This window comes from Megascapheus bottae, chromosome 3, assembly GCF_031878675.1.
Source record: "Megascapheus bottae isolate mThoBot1 chromosome 3, mThoBot2.hap1, whole genome shotgun sequence".
Taxonomy (NCBI): domain Eukaryota; kingdom Metazoa; phylum Chordata; class Mammalia; order Rodentia; family Geomyidae; genus Megascapheus; species Megascapheus bottae.
In genome coordinates, this window is record NC_143511.1 from 27027403 (window position 1) to 27041250 (window position 13848).

Below are 13848 nucleotides of genomic sequence, written 5' to 3' on the forward strand. Positions count from 1 at the left end.
GTCAGAGTGTATTCTACCATTATTTTGAGTTTCTTTCTAAATATAAAGTGAATTTAAAGAAAAAGGAGCACGGTAATATCTATGTACCTTTATTCAACTGATCCTATTATTTATTTAAATCGGAGTATTTGGTTGATTGAGTTACTTTCAGTATTTCTAGCATAAGGAAGAGGCAGGTTCAGAAAGAGAAAGCCACATCTCCCTTCCCATAGGAGTGACAGAAATGGGGACCTGACTGTGTTGCCACTAAATTTGAAGTTAGCAAAAGGGGCTCTCATCTCCAACATGGTTGTGGGGGGGTGGGGATCATGCTGGATTTGAAAAGCACCCTACGCTCCCATACTTAGATGCATGGCAGGTAGTTTGCTTTGTTGACAGTTTTTTTGTTGTTGTTGTTGTTTTTTTCTGCAATAAAACCTTTCCAGAGGAGTGCTAAATGTGTTTTGTTTCTGTTTGTTTCACCCATCCTGCAGTTCAGGGCGACAGCTCAGTGAAGTCTTCATTCAGTTACCTTCCAGAAAAGAGTTACCAGAATACTATGAACTCATTAGGAAGCCAGTGGATTTCAAAAAAATCAAGGTAGATATTTTGCTCACGAGCTTCCTTCTTCAAGTAAATAAAGAAGATGTGTGAACCCATTAATATGTTTATTTGGGGCTGACCAGCAACGATGTCCTGTCCACCAGACCTAGCCAGAACATGCCACTTGGAAAGTTTATGTGTTAGGGGTTGGGGGGAGGGGGTGTGGAGGGGAGGTTTCCACAAATGTTACTTAATCACTAAGAGCACGTATTTCATTGCATTTTATTGAAAACCTTTCCATTACAGTTCTTCTTTCCCACTCTGTGCTCCACCCCCCCCCCCCCCCCCCCGCCGCCCCCATACACACACTCCTGGGGCATACCTGGAGTTCTGTAAGGCCACTCCCTCACTGGGGAGGGGGGAAGGGGCGGGACAATGATAGGAAAACAAAGGGAAAACTGGACTTTCTTAAAGAAGTAACCATTCTTGTATTTTCATCTTCCCCTTGCGTCTTCTGTTTTGTCCTCAATTTCCATCAGGAAAGGATTCGTAACCATAAGTACCGGAGCCTGGGTGACCTGGAGAAAGATGTTATGCTTCTCTGTCACAATGCACAGACATTCAACTTAGAGGGATCCCAGGTAGGTGTCAAGTTGTCAGAGAAGTTTCTCCCCTTCTGCATGTTCTTTTTAAGTGAAACATATCTCTCTCTCTCTCTCTCTCTCTCTCTCTCTCTCTCTCTCTCTCTCTCTCTCTCTCTCTCTCTCTCTCTCTCTCTTTTTCTTAACTTTATGACTCATTGCTCCTACCCAAGCCAAAGGAGAATGAAAGGGCTAGCTACCTGTGTGAGAAAATGGAGGCTTGGGCATTTTCAAATTGCATTTGGGCTGCAGATGTGCAGTCTTACATTGCCTTCACTGTGTGTCTCCTAACCCCAGGCAGGTGGGAACAGGCCCTTCCAGGTACTGTTGCACCCACTGGTTCTGCTTTTGTACACTTATTTAATTTATACTTTCACTTCTCTGTTTATAACCTTCCATCAGAAATTGGAAGTACAATGACATAAGAGGGGGAAAAACTGCCTCTAATTGCTTTAAACACGCACACATACACACATACAAACCTTTTATTAGGCCGATTGTAATTCTCTGTACATTCTCTTCTCCATAGTTAGCTAGCAAGTAGAAGTGTATACAAGTAACACTGCATTGATTAAAACCGCAAGGGAAAGGACACTTCCACTTTAATTACAGCTCAATTACTCTCACCTTTTCTAGGAACTCTTTTTTTTTTTTTTCTTATTTGCATTTCTAGCCTAATGCTCTCTCACACCCAATAAAGAAATCAGAATGAGATGATAGGCACCTGGGCCTGCCAGTCAACATAAATGAAGCCACCATTAAATTCCATTGCTTCTGTCAATCCAACCCTTTTATCCGCATTGCATTCATCCAATTCAAGACCAAGAGAATCTTCCAAACAAACCCTGAATAGAATCATCCCAGGTTTATGATGCTTAATGTTTGTTTTATCTTAAGCCCAAACAAGAGGCCTTAAAAGCAAGTTTTATGTATTGGAGAAAGAAAGGTAGGATGAAAGTCAAGACAAAAAAGGAAGTCAACTCTTTGAGGAGTCCGTTGTGACTGATCGTGTCATGTAGTTTCTAGATAGAGTTTTCCAATTCTTTATGTCACCCTAGCTTTATTAATTATGATACGCATCCACATCCTCTATACTCCACATTTCTGTCTCTCAAATGAAATGCAGAGAAAATAATTCTTCATTGATTTACTCTCTGGTTGGTCCATGGTTATGCTACTCAACCATTTTTATTTGAGAGACAAGTGTCATGGGCTCTCCTGACTGGGCTGGCTTTGAACCTTGATTCTTGTATCTCAGCCTCCTGAGTAGCTAGGATTATAGGCACAAAACAAGGTGCCAAACTCAACTACTTTTTCTGTCTTGCCATTTGTCACCTTCTAAGGCTTTGTGGCTCCCTATGTGTTCTATTCATCTCTGTGTGGTTTGTTGCTATAGTCTAGAGAATTATCTGCCGATCCTCAGCCTTTTCAGCTACCCCCCCCCCCCCACATGCACTGCTTTTAGTTTCTTCTTTTGAGACCACCACAGATTCCCTTACAGCTATGAGACTCTTATTCTTTCAGGAGATGAAAACAGCTTATGTGACAGTGAATTGCATCCTGCCAGATGCATCTTCAAAGCCAGCCAGGGCAGGAAAATCTGTGAGACTCTTCTCCAATTAAACACCAAAAAGCCAGAAGTGGAGCTGTGGCTTAACGTGGAGGAGTACTAGCCTTGCAAAAACTTGGGGACAGTGTGCAGGTCCCAGTGGCTTCATTCCATAGCTCTCTCTCCCTGGTCATTCACTTTCCCATTTCACTCAGCACTTACTGTGAGATTGCCCCATTCTTTTGAGTATGAGAGTCTTTACATTAAAAGTTTTTTCCTAGAGAATAAAGACTACTTATTGTCCCTTCGTAATTTTTTTTAACATGGTGGTTAAAAGATAACAAAAAAATTCACCATCATAGCCAGTTTTAAGACTGTCATTTAATAGTATTGGTTTTATTCGCATAGTTGCTCCACGAGTCTGTAGTACTTTCTCATCTCCCAGAACTGACACTTGGTGTCTGTAACAACTCTCCCTCTTATCTGAGCCCTGCCCACCACTCTTCTTTCCATTTCGATTGAATCATTCAGTGTTTGTCTTTGATAACTGGTTTATTTCACTGAGCACAGTGTCTTCAAGGTTCACCCATAGCATCACGTATGAGAAGATATTCTTCCTTTTGAGGATTGACTAATGCTTCATCAGATGAATAAACTATTATTTTTAGTCACCTATCTGTCTAAAAGGTTACTTCTAGCACTTGCCTATCATGAATTTTACAAATGTCATCAGGACCCAGATTTTAACTTTTAACTGTGATTCCTGGATCGCCTAGCCATTCTGGTATTTTTTTTTTTTTTAGGGAAAGATTATTTTTGAACTTTATGTCCCTCTCGATATCTGCCAAGCCTGTGTGCATACATGTATTAAAAACCAGGCATTGAGTAGGTGAATACTGACTGGCCCTAATAAGCATTTTTGGTGGTGGCGGTGGTCATGGACCTTGAGCTCAGGGCTGTCTCTGAGCTCTTTTTACTCAAGGCAAGTGTTCTGCCACTTTTAGCCATGCTACTTCTGGTGTTCTGGGAGTTAGTCGAAGCTAAGAGTCTCACAGAGACTTTCCTGCCCAGGCTGGCTTTGAACTGCAATCCTCCCATCTCAGCTCCTGAATACCTAGAATTACAGGCATGAGCCAGTGGTGCCAGACTGATAATAATAGGAAATATCATTATATTTTTTGCCATATTATTACTGGAATATGTAATAGAATAATTCAAACAACAAATATCGTAATGCTGTGTTTGTTGTTCAAAATGAGGATATTTTCATTCACCCATTTCCCCCAATCACACCCTCTTTCATATCTGCTTTCAGACCTGCTCTTTTTGGAATGTGTGCCTCTTTTGAGAATATCTTTAGATCCAGTGCTTTGCTGTTGATTTTTCTAAGGGCATTAAGTGCTGACAGTGACATTTCTGCTGTCAGCCTTATAAAAGAAAGTTGGGGTGACAGCAATGACTTCAGCTTGCAGTTTTTAATACATGCTGTTTTGATTATTTAGATCTACGAAGATTCCATCGTCTTACAGTCAGTGTTTAAGAGCGCCCGGCAGAAAATTGCCAAAGAGGAAGAGAGTGAGGATGAAAGCAATGAGGAAGAGGAAGAAGAAGAAGAAGAGGAGTCCGAGTCAGAGGGTGAGTCCAGCAACAGGCCACTTCCTGACCTGTCCCCACCTGCAGATGTTTCATTTCTGCCCATTCCAATAGATAAGACTTGAGAGTGGCATACTTGAGTGGGCTTCATAGCATGTACAAGTGCATACTGGTGGGCTGAGCTCTGAGCATGCTGCATTTGGGTGTTTGTACAACAGTGCTGTGCATACACCTGTCTACTCCTTAGCACAGTGGTTTCCAGGGATGGAAAGCCTGCAGAGTGTAAATCACAGGCCCCACCCAGTGTTTCTGAATCAGCAGCCTGTGCTGAGGCCTGTGCATCTTAATTTGCTAACAGCTTCCTACTGGATTTCAGTGCAGATAAGGCCACCACAACTTAAGAACCAGTGCTTTTGGAAATAATTGTCATTCTGAGCTGCAACCATGCAGTCCACTCACCATCGCAGTGTGGTGGTGTATGTCTGGAAGGACAGAGCTATCGATTAGTTGTCCGTTTAAAATGTTGATGCTTTCCTCATCATTTGTTTTTTATATGAGGTAAGGTTTTGAAATAGTAGAATAGATTTGGTATCCTCTTGAATTTTACACCCAAGAAAAAAACTGTAATGTTTCAAAGGTAAAGACTCCCTTTAAAAATCTGCAATTTGAAATTTATTGCCTAATTCTCTTACCACCCCAGATCTCTGCTTAATACATGCCATTAGTTATGATCTATGTGTAAAACAATGTAGACATGCCTAGCACTGGTGGCACATATCTATAATCTCAGCTGCTGTGGAGGCTGAGATCTGAGAATCACTGGGGGCGGTGGTTTGGGTTTTTTTGTGTTTTTGTTTTGTTTTGTTTTTCCAGTCCTTGGGCTTAAACTGTGGGTTTAGGTGCTCTTTTACTCAAGGCTAGCACTCTACCACTTGAGCCACAGCACTGCTTCCAGCTTTTTTGAATAGTTTCTTAGAGATAAGAGTCTCACGGACTTTCCTGCTCAGGCTAGCTTTGAACCATGATGTACTCAGATCTCAGCCTCTTGAGTAGGTAGGATTCCAGGCATGAGCCACTGTTGCCCAGACACCTGTTAGACTTTTACGTCCAATAAACTACCCCCCAAAAGCCAGAAGTAGAGCTGTGACTCAAGTAGTAGAGCAGTAGCTTTGAGAAAAAGAAACTGAGGGACAGGGCCCAGGTTCTGAGTTTAATCCCCAGGACTGGCACCTGTTTAGCATTGATGAGTAGGAAGATACTAAGTTGTAATAGAATTATACAATACCTTAGCATTTTGAGAAGTTGCCTTTATTGTTATAGCTTAACTTTTCTACATCAGATATATTAACATATACAAATATACAAAAATACATTAATTGGCCTCTGAATCAGGCCATTTCTGTTTCCATTCTAAACAGTGCTATCACATATATGAAAGTAGGATAAGGAAACTTAGTGAAATCATTTTAAGAAGGGAATGTGGGGGAGTGATAATAATGGGTGAAATTAATCTATATACAGGTATGGAAGTGTCACAATGAAACTTCCCTTGTACAACAACTAGTGTGTACTAATAAGTGGTAGAACCGCATACACAGAAATAGCTGTGCCCAAGCCCTGAGTTCAACCCCACCCCCAAAAAATAATCCTGTCTTAGACTTTCCAAGCCATAAATGATTTAAAACATTCAAAATGTCCATTGTGTACACGTTGTCGAATATAGCTGAGCTCCATGCTCACAAGCAAGTTACAGTAAACGTCTTTTTCCTCATCCTTCCACTCTCAGTAGTTTTACTGACTCTGCCTTTTGTTTGTTTTCAATTTCACCTCTCTCAATTTCGTATGATTATTCATGAGGTTTAATATCTTAGCATTTGACAAATAAGTTTATACAATCTATCCAGGAATATGTTTCAGAATATATTTCAGAGCCACATCCTAAGTCCATTTTTAAATAGCTGTCTTCTTTGTATCCCATCTATGAAGTTACAATTTTCCCCAGTCTCTCTTGAGTCAATGAGTTGATTTTCTCTTGCAGTTACAATAAATGACCCATACTTAATAGCTTAATACAACAAAAATCTGTGACCTTATAGTTCTACAGGGCATAAGATCAGCTTGGGTCTCTCAGGACTAAAGTCAAGGTGACTGAGGCCTGAGCCCCCTGACAGAGCCCCTTTCCTTCTTCATCATGGTTGTTGGCAGACTGATGATCAGTGGAGAGTGAGTTTTCGCAGCACAGTTTGGCGAATGACCTTAGCAATATCTTTAAACCCAACAGTGACTGGTGGGATTCCCAAGTTGCCTCCTACTTCATGTGTCAGCTGATGACAGAAACTCACCTGGGTAACTTCTCACCTGAGGATCAGATGATTTTAACCGCTTGATCACTTTTCCTGTGTCAGATGGGTGACAGATTCCAGATTGGAGCACACTGAGGAAGGATGAGGCTGATAATCTGCCTAGCAGGCTTGGTGATTTGAACTTTTCACGGTTACATGTGATGGCATCATACATAACACTTTAGGAAGCTGTCCCTGGGCCTTACCTGACAGTTTGGCTTAGATGCTTAGAGGTACAAATCTATTAGCACACAAGTGTGATAGATCTAGATCATCCCTCACTCCAGTTGAATTGAAATTATGGTCCAGAGAATATATTTCTTTATCTGACTTTTCCTGCATTTTCTACACTCTCACCTTGTATGGATTTCACAATTGAAATTATCTAGAATTGGCTGATAGGACAAGCTCATGGGATCAGTTATTATAGAGTATTTATGCATTTATTAATAGGTAGTTCTTTTTTGTCTACAGTTGTTATCTTTTGTTGAGTTTCTCAACTGTGAAGCTCCATCATCTGAGAGCACATAAAGTCACAGACATCTGGTAGGATGGACAGAAACCTTGACTAGAAATTCTGCTCTGTCTGCTTGAACCAGCCAACCATTGCCCTATTTAGGATGGAAAAAGGGAAAATACTATAACTCCATTCAGATGAAGATAGTCAGGCTGGCATCACCTTTGTTAGCTTATGTTTCCCATGGGAAGTCTGAAAATTAACCTTAGAGATAATTTTCTAGAGTTATAAGCCTCTCCACTATAGTATTTATATGTAGGGAGATGCCTTGAGACCCACTGAACATAATATTCTAAGGAAAACTGAGGTAAGTGACTGACCCACATTCTCGGTGACCTCAGCCACAAAGTACTAAGACCACCTGTCCCAGAGCAAGGCCACAGATCTTTGTTCCATGTGATACACATCTCTGCTTGTGCTATAGACCTTTGAACTCTTGAAGTGTCTTTATTTCTCTCTTGATTGCCCTATGTGAGTCCAAAGAAATATAGTCCTCCCGAAGGCTAGTTAGGCAAAGAACCTCAGAAGCTTACCTGCTTCTATCTGTTCCTCCCCCACCCCAAATGCTTCCAGTATAGGTTAGCACAGGGCATATGGTAACTTTGCTTGTCCCCTCCCCCCTCACACACATACAGATTTCAGCACCTGCCCACTGGGAGCCTGGCAAAATAAGCCGCACATAACCATAGATGGAAATTACAAGTGTTGATAAGAAGTAGAAATAGGCAAATCTGATGTGAACTGATACATAAAAGAGACAAAAGAGAAGTGTAAACTGTGTGTGTAGGAGCCGGGAGTTATACAAAAATGGAATTATTTGTATGTATGGATTATGCTGCTTTTTTTTTTTTAATTTCCTGCAGAGAATCACCAGAAAGAAAACCAAGGACAGAAATGAGAGAGAAGTGTTCAAAGGCACAAAATGAAAGTTAAAAAACAGATATGCCTTTCAACTGTGTGTCTTGCCATACTTTCGAAAAATTACTAGTTCAATTTTCTTTTTAAGTCAGCTACTGAATTAAAAGCTAGTAAAATTATTTGCTTTTTTCACCTTGCACATTTACTTATATGTAATATAAAATCACGTGAATAAATGCCTACATACCTCATAGTCATTATTGAGCCAGAAAAAAAGATCATCTTTTTTCCCCATGTGGTATTTCATAGGACGCAGAACCAGAGTGAAGAGCAAGCTGGCGTGTTCTGGGCACTAAAAAAGTTACTTCTCTGAGAATCTTCACTTGTGTCTGTTTCTTGTTTTGTAGCAAAATCTGTTAAGGTGAAAATTAAGCTTAATAAAAAAGACGAGAAAGGCCGGGACAAAGGAAAAGGCAAGAAAAGGCCAAATCGAGGGAAAGCCAAACCTGTGGTGAGCGACTTTGACAGTGACGAAGAGCAGGATGAAAACGTGAGTATATTGTACAGAGGAGTCCCATAATCCCATGTGTCTGCACCCCTGCTCCCCTCTTCCCCGTCTATGCCCCTTCTCACTGCACTGCAAACAAGGTTTGTGGACACATCAGTACTGATGAATACAAATGGAGCCGCATGATTCAGAACAAAGCATCTGGGTTTTTTTCCTTCTCTCTTCCTCTTCCGCCCACCCCCCCACTCCGCCTTTTATGCCAGCCCTATGGTCTGAATTAAGGTCTTCCCACTCTTTCCCATGGCTGAAGCTCTACCTCTTGAGTCATGCCTCTAACCCAGTATTTTTTTGTTGGCTATTTTGGAAACATAGGTAGCCTTTTTTTCTTTTCTTTAAAAAAAATCATTATTGTACAAAGGAATGTCAATTCAAAACGTCAGTTTGTGAGTACAATGCCACCCCACTCATGAAAATAGAGTCCTGCAAACTTTTCTGCCTAAGTTAGCTTCAAACCTTGGTCCTCTTCTAATCTGACCTTACTGAAAGTCTTGAATTACAAGTGTGATCCTGAGCCTGATACCTGGCCTTGCATATTACTTTTTTAAAATAGTATTTTAAAATGAAAAATCACAAAATCAATTAACCTTCCAACTCCCTTTTAAAATCTTTAAAAATCTCTTTCTGTTCACTTAACTGCGAATGTATTTTCCTTCATGGCCTGTGGAGATATTTTATAGCTATCTCACCCAGCCCAGTGTTTACTATATAACAGATTAGGCAGATGAATGAGAAAAAACAATCATGATGTACAAGTTTGGGGATTGAGTTGCTACTTAAGGTACCATACAACTTAATACCTAGAGGTGTTCTTTTTAATAGTTGGAATATTCAGGAATACTTTAATGATGTGTGAAGGTCAGTGAAATAGGTACCTTCCTGCACAATAAGCATCAAGAAGGACAAATGTAGGGTCAGGGGTTTGGCCTAGTGGTAGAGTGCTTGCCTAGCACATACAAAGACCAGGGTTCGATTCCTCAGTACCATATACATAGAAAAAAAGATGGAAGTGGTGCTGTGGCTCAAGTAGTAGAACCCTGGGCTTGAGAAAGCCCAAGGACAGAGCTCAGGCTCTGAGTTCAAAGCCCAGGACTGGCAAAAAAGAAATAAAAAAAGAAAAAGGACAGACTGAAGATATTACAGAAACCAGTACTTAGATTGTGAGTGCTTCACTCCCAAGTCTAGAAGCAGGTAAACAAAATGGGTTCCAAAATCAGGCCCTCCTGTTGTATCCCAGTCCAGGTGGCTGCCTCTGCCTATTCAGAAGACCCAGGAGCAAACACTCTTATAGTTCTTCCTTTCCATTCATTTTCTAGAAAAGCTTGCAAACCAGGATCCCTACCCCCTATGCATTTTACTTTGTGGAACGGTAATTTTCCATTTTAGTACATAAGCAAGTATTTGGATTTTTCTTCAATGCACTGCTACCATGCTTTGATGGTGACTTTCTAGAATTAGTATTAATTTCACATTAGCTTCAATTCCTGTATTTTTTTTCTTAGATTTCTTACTAATCAGCCAGACACCAAATGCATGCTCATATTCCCATGAATTTTCTAAAAATGACCTAAAAATAGACATTTGTAGCCATGCATTCCAGAAGCCAAAGTGAAAGGCATCAGACAGTAGGCGAGCAGCTGATGGGCTGGGTGTGGCTTTGGGATTTTCAAAATCCCGGCTTCTGAAGTATCTTCCTGTCTTTGTACAGAACGAGTTGGACCATGAACTCTTCATAAAATATCATTGCCTTTTATCTTTTCTCTTCTTCTTTTAGGAACAGTCAGAAGCAAGTGGGACTGACGACGAGTGATCACCTGGACCTTTTTTTTTTTTTTCTACCTTAAAACTGAACCCTTTCCTCTTCCCTCATTTCTTCCCAGTGAGTTCACTTGTCATTGGGGCACTGGGTTGTTTCTACATCCTCATTCTCATCTATAAATTAGCTTTAGGATAGTGCCAGACAAACATATGATATCATGGTGTAAAAAAAAATACACACGCAAATATTTGTAACATATCGTGACCAAATGGGACTTAAAGATTCAAAGATTAAAACCAACGAAAGCTTTTGATGGAAAAAAATATGTGGGTGGAAAGTATATTTCTATGGGTGGGTCTAATTTGGTAACTGTTAGATTGTGCCTGGTTTTATCACCTGTTCTGATGAGAAGATATTTTTTTTTTTTGTCTTTTGTAGTACTGATAACCAGGAGAAGCCATTAAAAGCCACTGGTTATTTAATTTTCATCAGGCAAGGTTTTTCAAGATTTTTATTTGTTCAGTATTTTTTTTTACACTGTGATACATATAAGCAACTTTAATAGGTGATAAATGTACAGTAGTTAGATTTCACCTGCATATATACATTTTTGCATTTTATGCTCTATGATCTGAAAAACAAATGCTTTTTGAATTGTATAGGATTTATGTCTACTGTAAACATTGCTTAATTTTTTTTTCTTTTTGCTCTTGGTTTTGAAAGTTTTGTTAAAAACGCAATCGACTATTGCAATCTTTAGAGTGTATTGAATGGCTTCCTTTGTCCACTTGACCTCCCGAGTTCGAGTTCCCAAGGTGTATTGTCTCCTCCCTAAAGTGTACTTAATCTTTGCTTTCTTTGCACAATGTCTTTGGTTGCAAGTCATAAGCCTGAGGCAAATAAAATTCCAGTAATTTTGAAAAATGTGGTGTTGGTGCTTTCCTAATAAACAGATAATTTAGCTCAACAAATGCTGCCTCTTGTGTTTGAGTCTTAGAGGACTGAAATGCTTGGGATTGAGGTGGGTATGGCTTGCAGAGGCCTGGGCAGGTTCTAGCAATAGAATATACATCAAAGGAGCAAAGGAGGGATGAGGGAAAGGGAGGGAGAGGATCTGCTGAAGTGATGTAGGTACTTTTTTGAGAAATAGGAGAATTCATTATTTCTCTGGCTCTTACTTTTGAAATAGTTGAAACGATCCTTCTATGGACCAAATAAGTTTCAGTCATCAGTCACATTATCATGCCAAAGCAGAATTAACCATTGCTTCCTGCAATTTATACCACCATCATTTTTCCATAAATATGATCTTATTAGAGAACACTCCTCATTTGATTTTCGAGTTTATCTTAATATCATCTGTGTGTATGCTAGTTAATTAGAGAAAGAATCTCACAGGCCAGGAGTTTAGCCTAGTGGTAGAGTGCTTGCCTAGTGTTCACAAAGACCTGGGTTTGATTCCTTGGTACTACTTCCATAGAAAAAAATTCAGAAGTGATGCTGAGGCTCAAGTGGTAGAGCTCTTGCCTTGAGAAAGCCCAAGAACAGTGCTCAGGCCCTGAGCTCAAGCCCAGACTGGCAAAAAAAAAAAAAAAAAAAAAAAAAAACCAAAAACAAAAAACCCCAAAAACCTCAGTCTTTCTTACCTGGAATGGCTTCAAGCCACATACTCAAATCGTAGTCTATTGAGCAGCTAGGATTTATAGGCATGAGCTACTGGCACCCAGCTCAAAGACTGGACCACCTTTTTCTAAGGAAATGATGATAGAAGAATCAAAATAGAAGTATTTATGGATAATAGATAAGTAAAAACTTGTTCCAATTGTCTAAGGAGAGGTCAGAAATCTTTGAGACCATAAAGGGTGGAATTGCCAATCCTGTATTCTGTTTCTTAAAGAAATCTGATTCAAAAAGAGCACACGCAATCCTCTTAAGCAGCTTCTTTGTCTTCCTGAACATTGAGACTCTCATGTCTGAACTTCTGATTAATCTGAGTGTTTCTAGGTGTTGGCTTTCCCTCCCTGGTTTTGTTTATATTGCTATGCTGTTTGTATTTAGTATTTCTAACAGCAATAGGAGGGGAGACTTTCATCAAGGAATTAGCCATGTTATCTGAGATGTTTTATTGTTAACTTCAAAGAAAGTAGTTTCCTGTCTCCATTTCTACATTTTCTATAGTTTATGTGCTCTTTGCAGTCTTTTGGCTTCAGAGCATTGCTATACTAAGGCCATCAAAACTATTGCTTTCATGGGTCAAGATTTCTGCACTCCTCTTTCTGCTTGCTGTCTTTGCTATGTTATTCTCCCTGGCTCTACTGGAAATGAGTCATTCCAGACTCTCCTGCCTAGCACATGAATTACCTGTTTGAGGTCTCCATGAGGTATATGCGACCCATACATTAGCCACTCGGAATCTGCCTTCATTATCAGATCAACTTCCATAGCTTTACAGTGCTTACTTAGCTTTAAGTAAGACAGTGAGTAGCCATGAGAAAAGGTTTATGTGGACATGATTCATTGATTCATCGATTCATCGATTAATTCACAGATCTCCTAGTTGCCCAGCAAGAGTTTGAGCTGTGTCCTCAGTTTGGAGTCTTCATTCTTGCTAGGCAGATGCTCTACGGCTTGAACCGAAACTGTAGGCATTTGTGCTCTGGCTATTTTTGAGATCTTAGAGTCTTACTTTTTGCCGGGTCACCTGGGATCATAATTCTTCTATTTTGTTGCACACTCTAGTTGGCTCATACCACCTCCACTGGCACCCAGCTCCGTCTGTCTGTCTTACCTACCTACCTACCTAATCTCATAACTTTGCCGGATGTATCCTCGAATCCTCAACCCTTCTATCTCCATTTGAGTAGCTGAGATTCTATGAACTTTCCACCAGACCCAGTTCAACATCCAAATTAGAGCAAGTATATGGTTATAATTGTTCCATCTCGTTACTGTTAATTTCTGACTGTTCCTATTCATTGTCATAGGTATTCATGTAGGGGGGGAAAGCATAATTTAATGGAATTCAGTATTATCCATAGCATCTAGAGGGTCTTAGAATGATAATATTTTCCTCTTCAGAGAAGAGGGAATTTCCATATAGCTTCAAACCATGTCCTACACTCAGGTGAGATGGCATGCCTATGTATTTTTCATGGGGAAATTCTGGAGCCAACAGCAAATGTACTCTTATGAGAGTAGGTAGGCCTCTTGGCTGGCCCTTCTGCCAGCCTAACTTTAGCTACGTCAGCTCCACAGGCAACTTCAGTCTCCTCCATGCAGGCCTGGCACACATGACTGGTTCTGCCTTCAGGCTTATCCTCTAATCATAAAGCTTCGTGGTCTGAAGTAGGGAGATTTGCACAGGGCCAACCCCTTACAATGGGATCTTGTAAAGATGAAACTGTTGAATTTTAAAGGTGTTATTGCAGAACCAACAGTACTGGAAGCAGACGTAGTACTGTGTCCCTCAGAGAATCAAGTCAGGCAACTTAAGACAGTCAGG

At 40.3% G+C, this 13848-nt stretch overlaps 1 protein-coding gene across 5 annotated transcripts in view; it reads left to right on the forward strand.

Annotated features, from left to right (window-relative positions):
- Smarca2 (SWI/SNF related BAF chromatin remodeling complex subunit ATPase 2) overlaps positions 1–11317 on the forward strand; it is a 173749-nt gene extending 162432 nt beyond the window's left edge. For all 5 annotated transcript variants that reach the window (XM_090329694.1, XM_090329697.1, XM_090329696.1 and 2 more), the window contains 5 exons: positions 474–579; positions 1062–1163; positions 4215–4347; positions 8430–8572; positions 10362–11317. In XM_090329694.1, coding sequence (XP_090185820.1) covers positions 474–579; positions 1062–1163; positions 4215–4347; positions 8430–8572; positions 10362–10397 — 520 coding nt within the window. In that variant the 3' untranslated portion in view covers positions 10398–11317. The remainder of the gene's footprint in view (positions 1–473; positions 580–1061; positions 1164–4214; positions 4348–8429; positions 8573–10361) is intronic.
- Positions 11318–13848: the final 2531 nt, after the last annotated feature.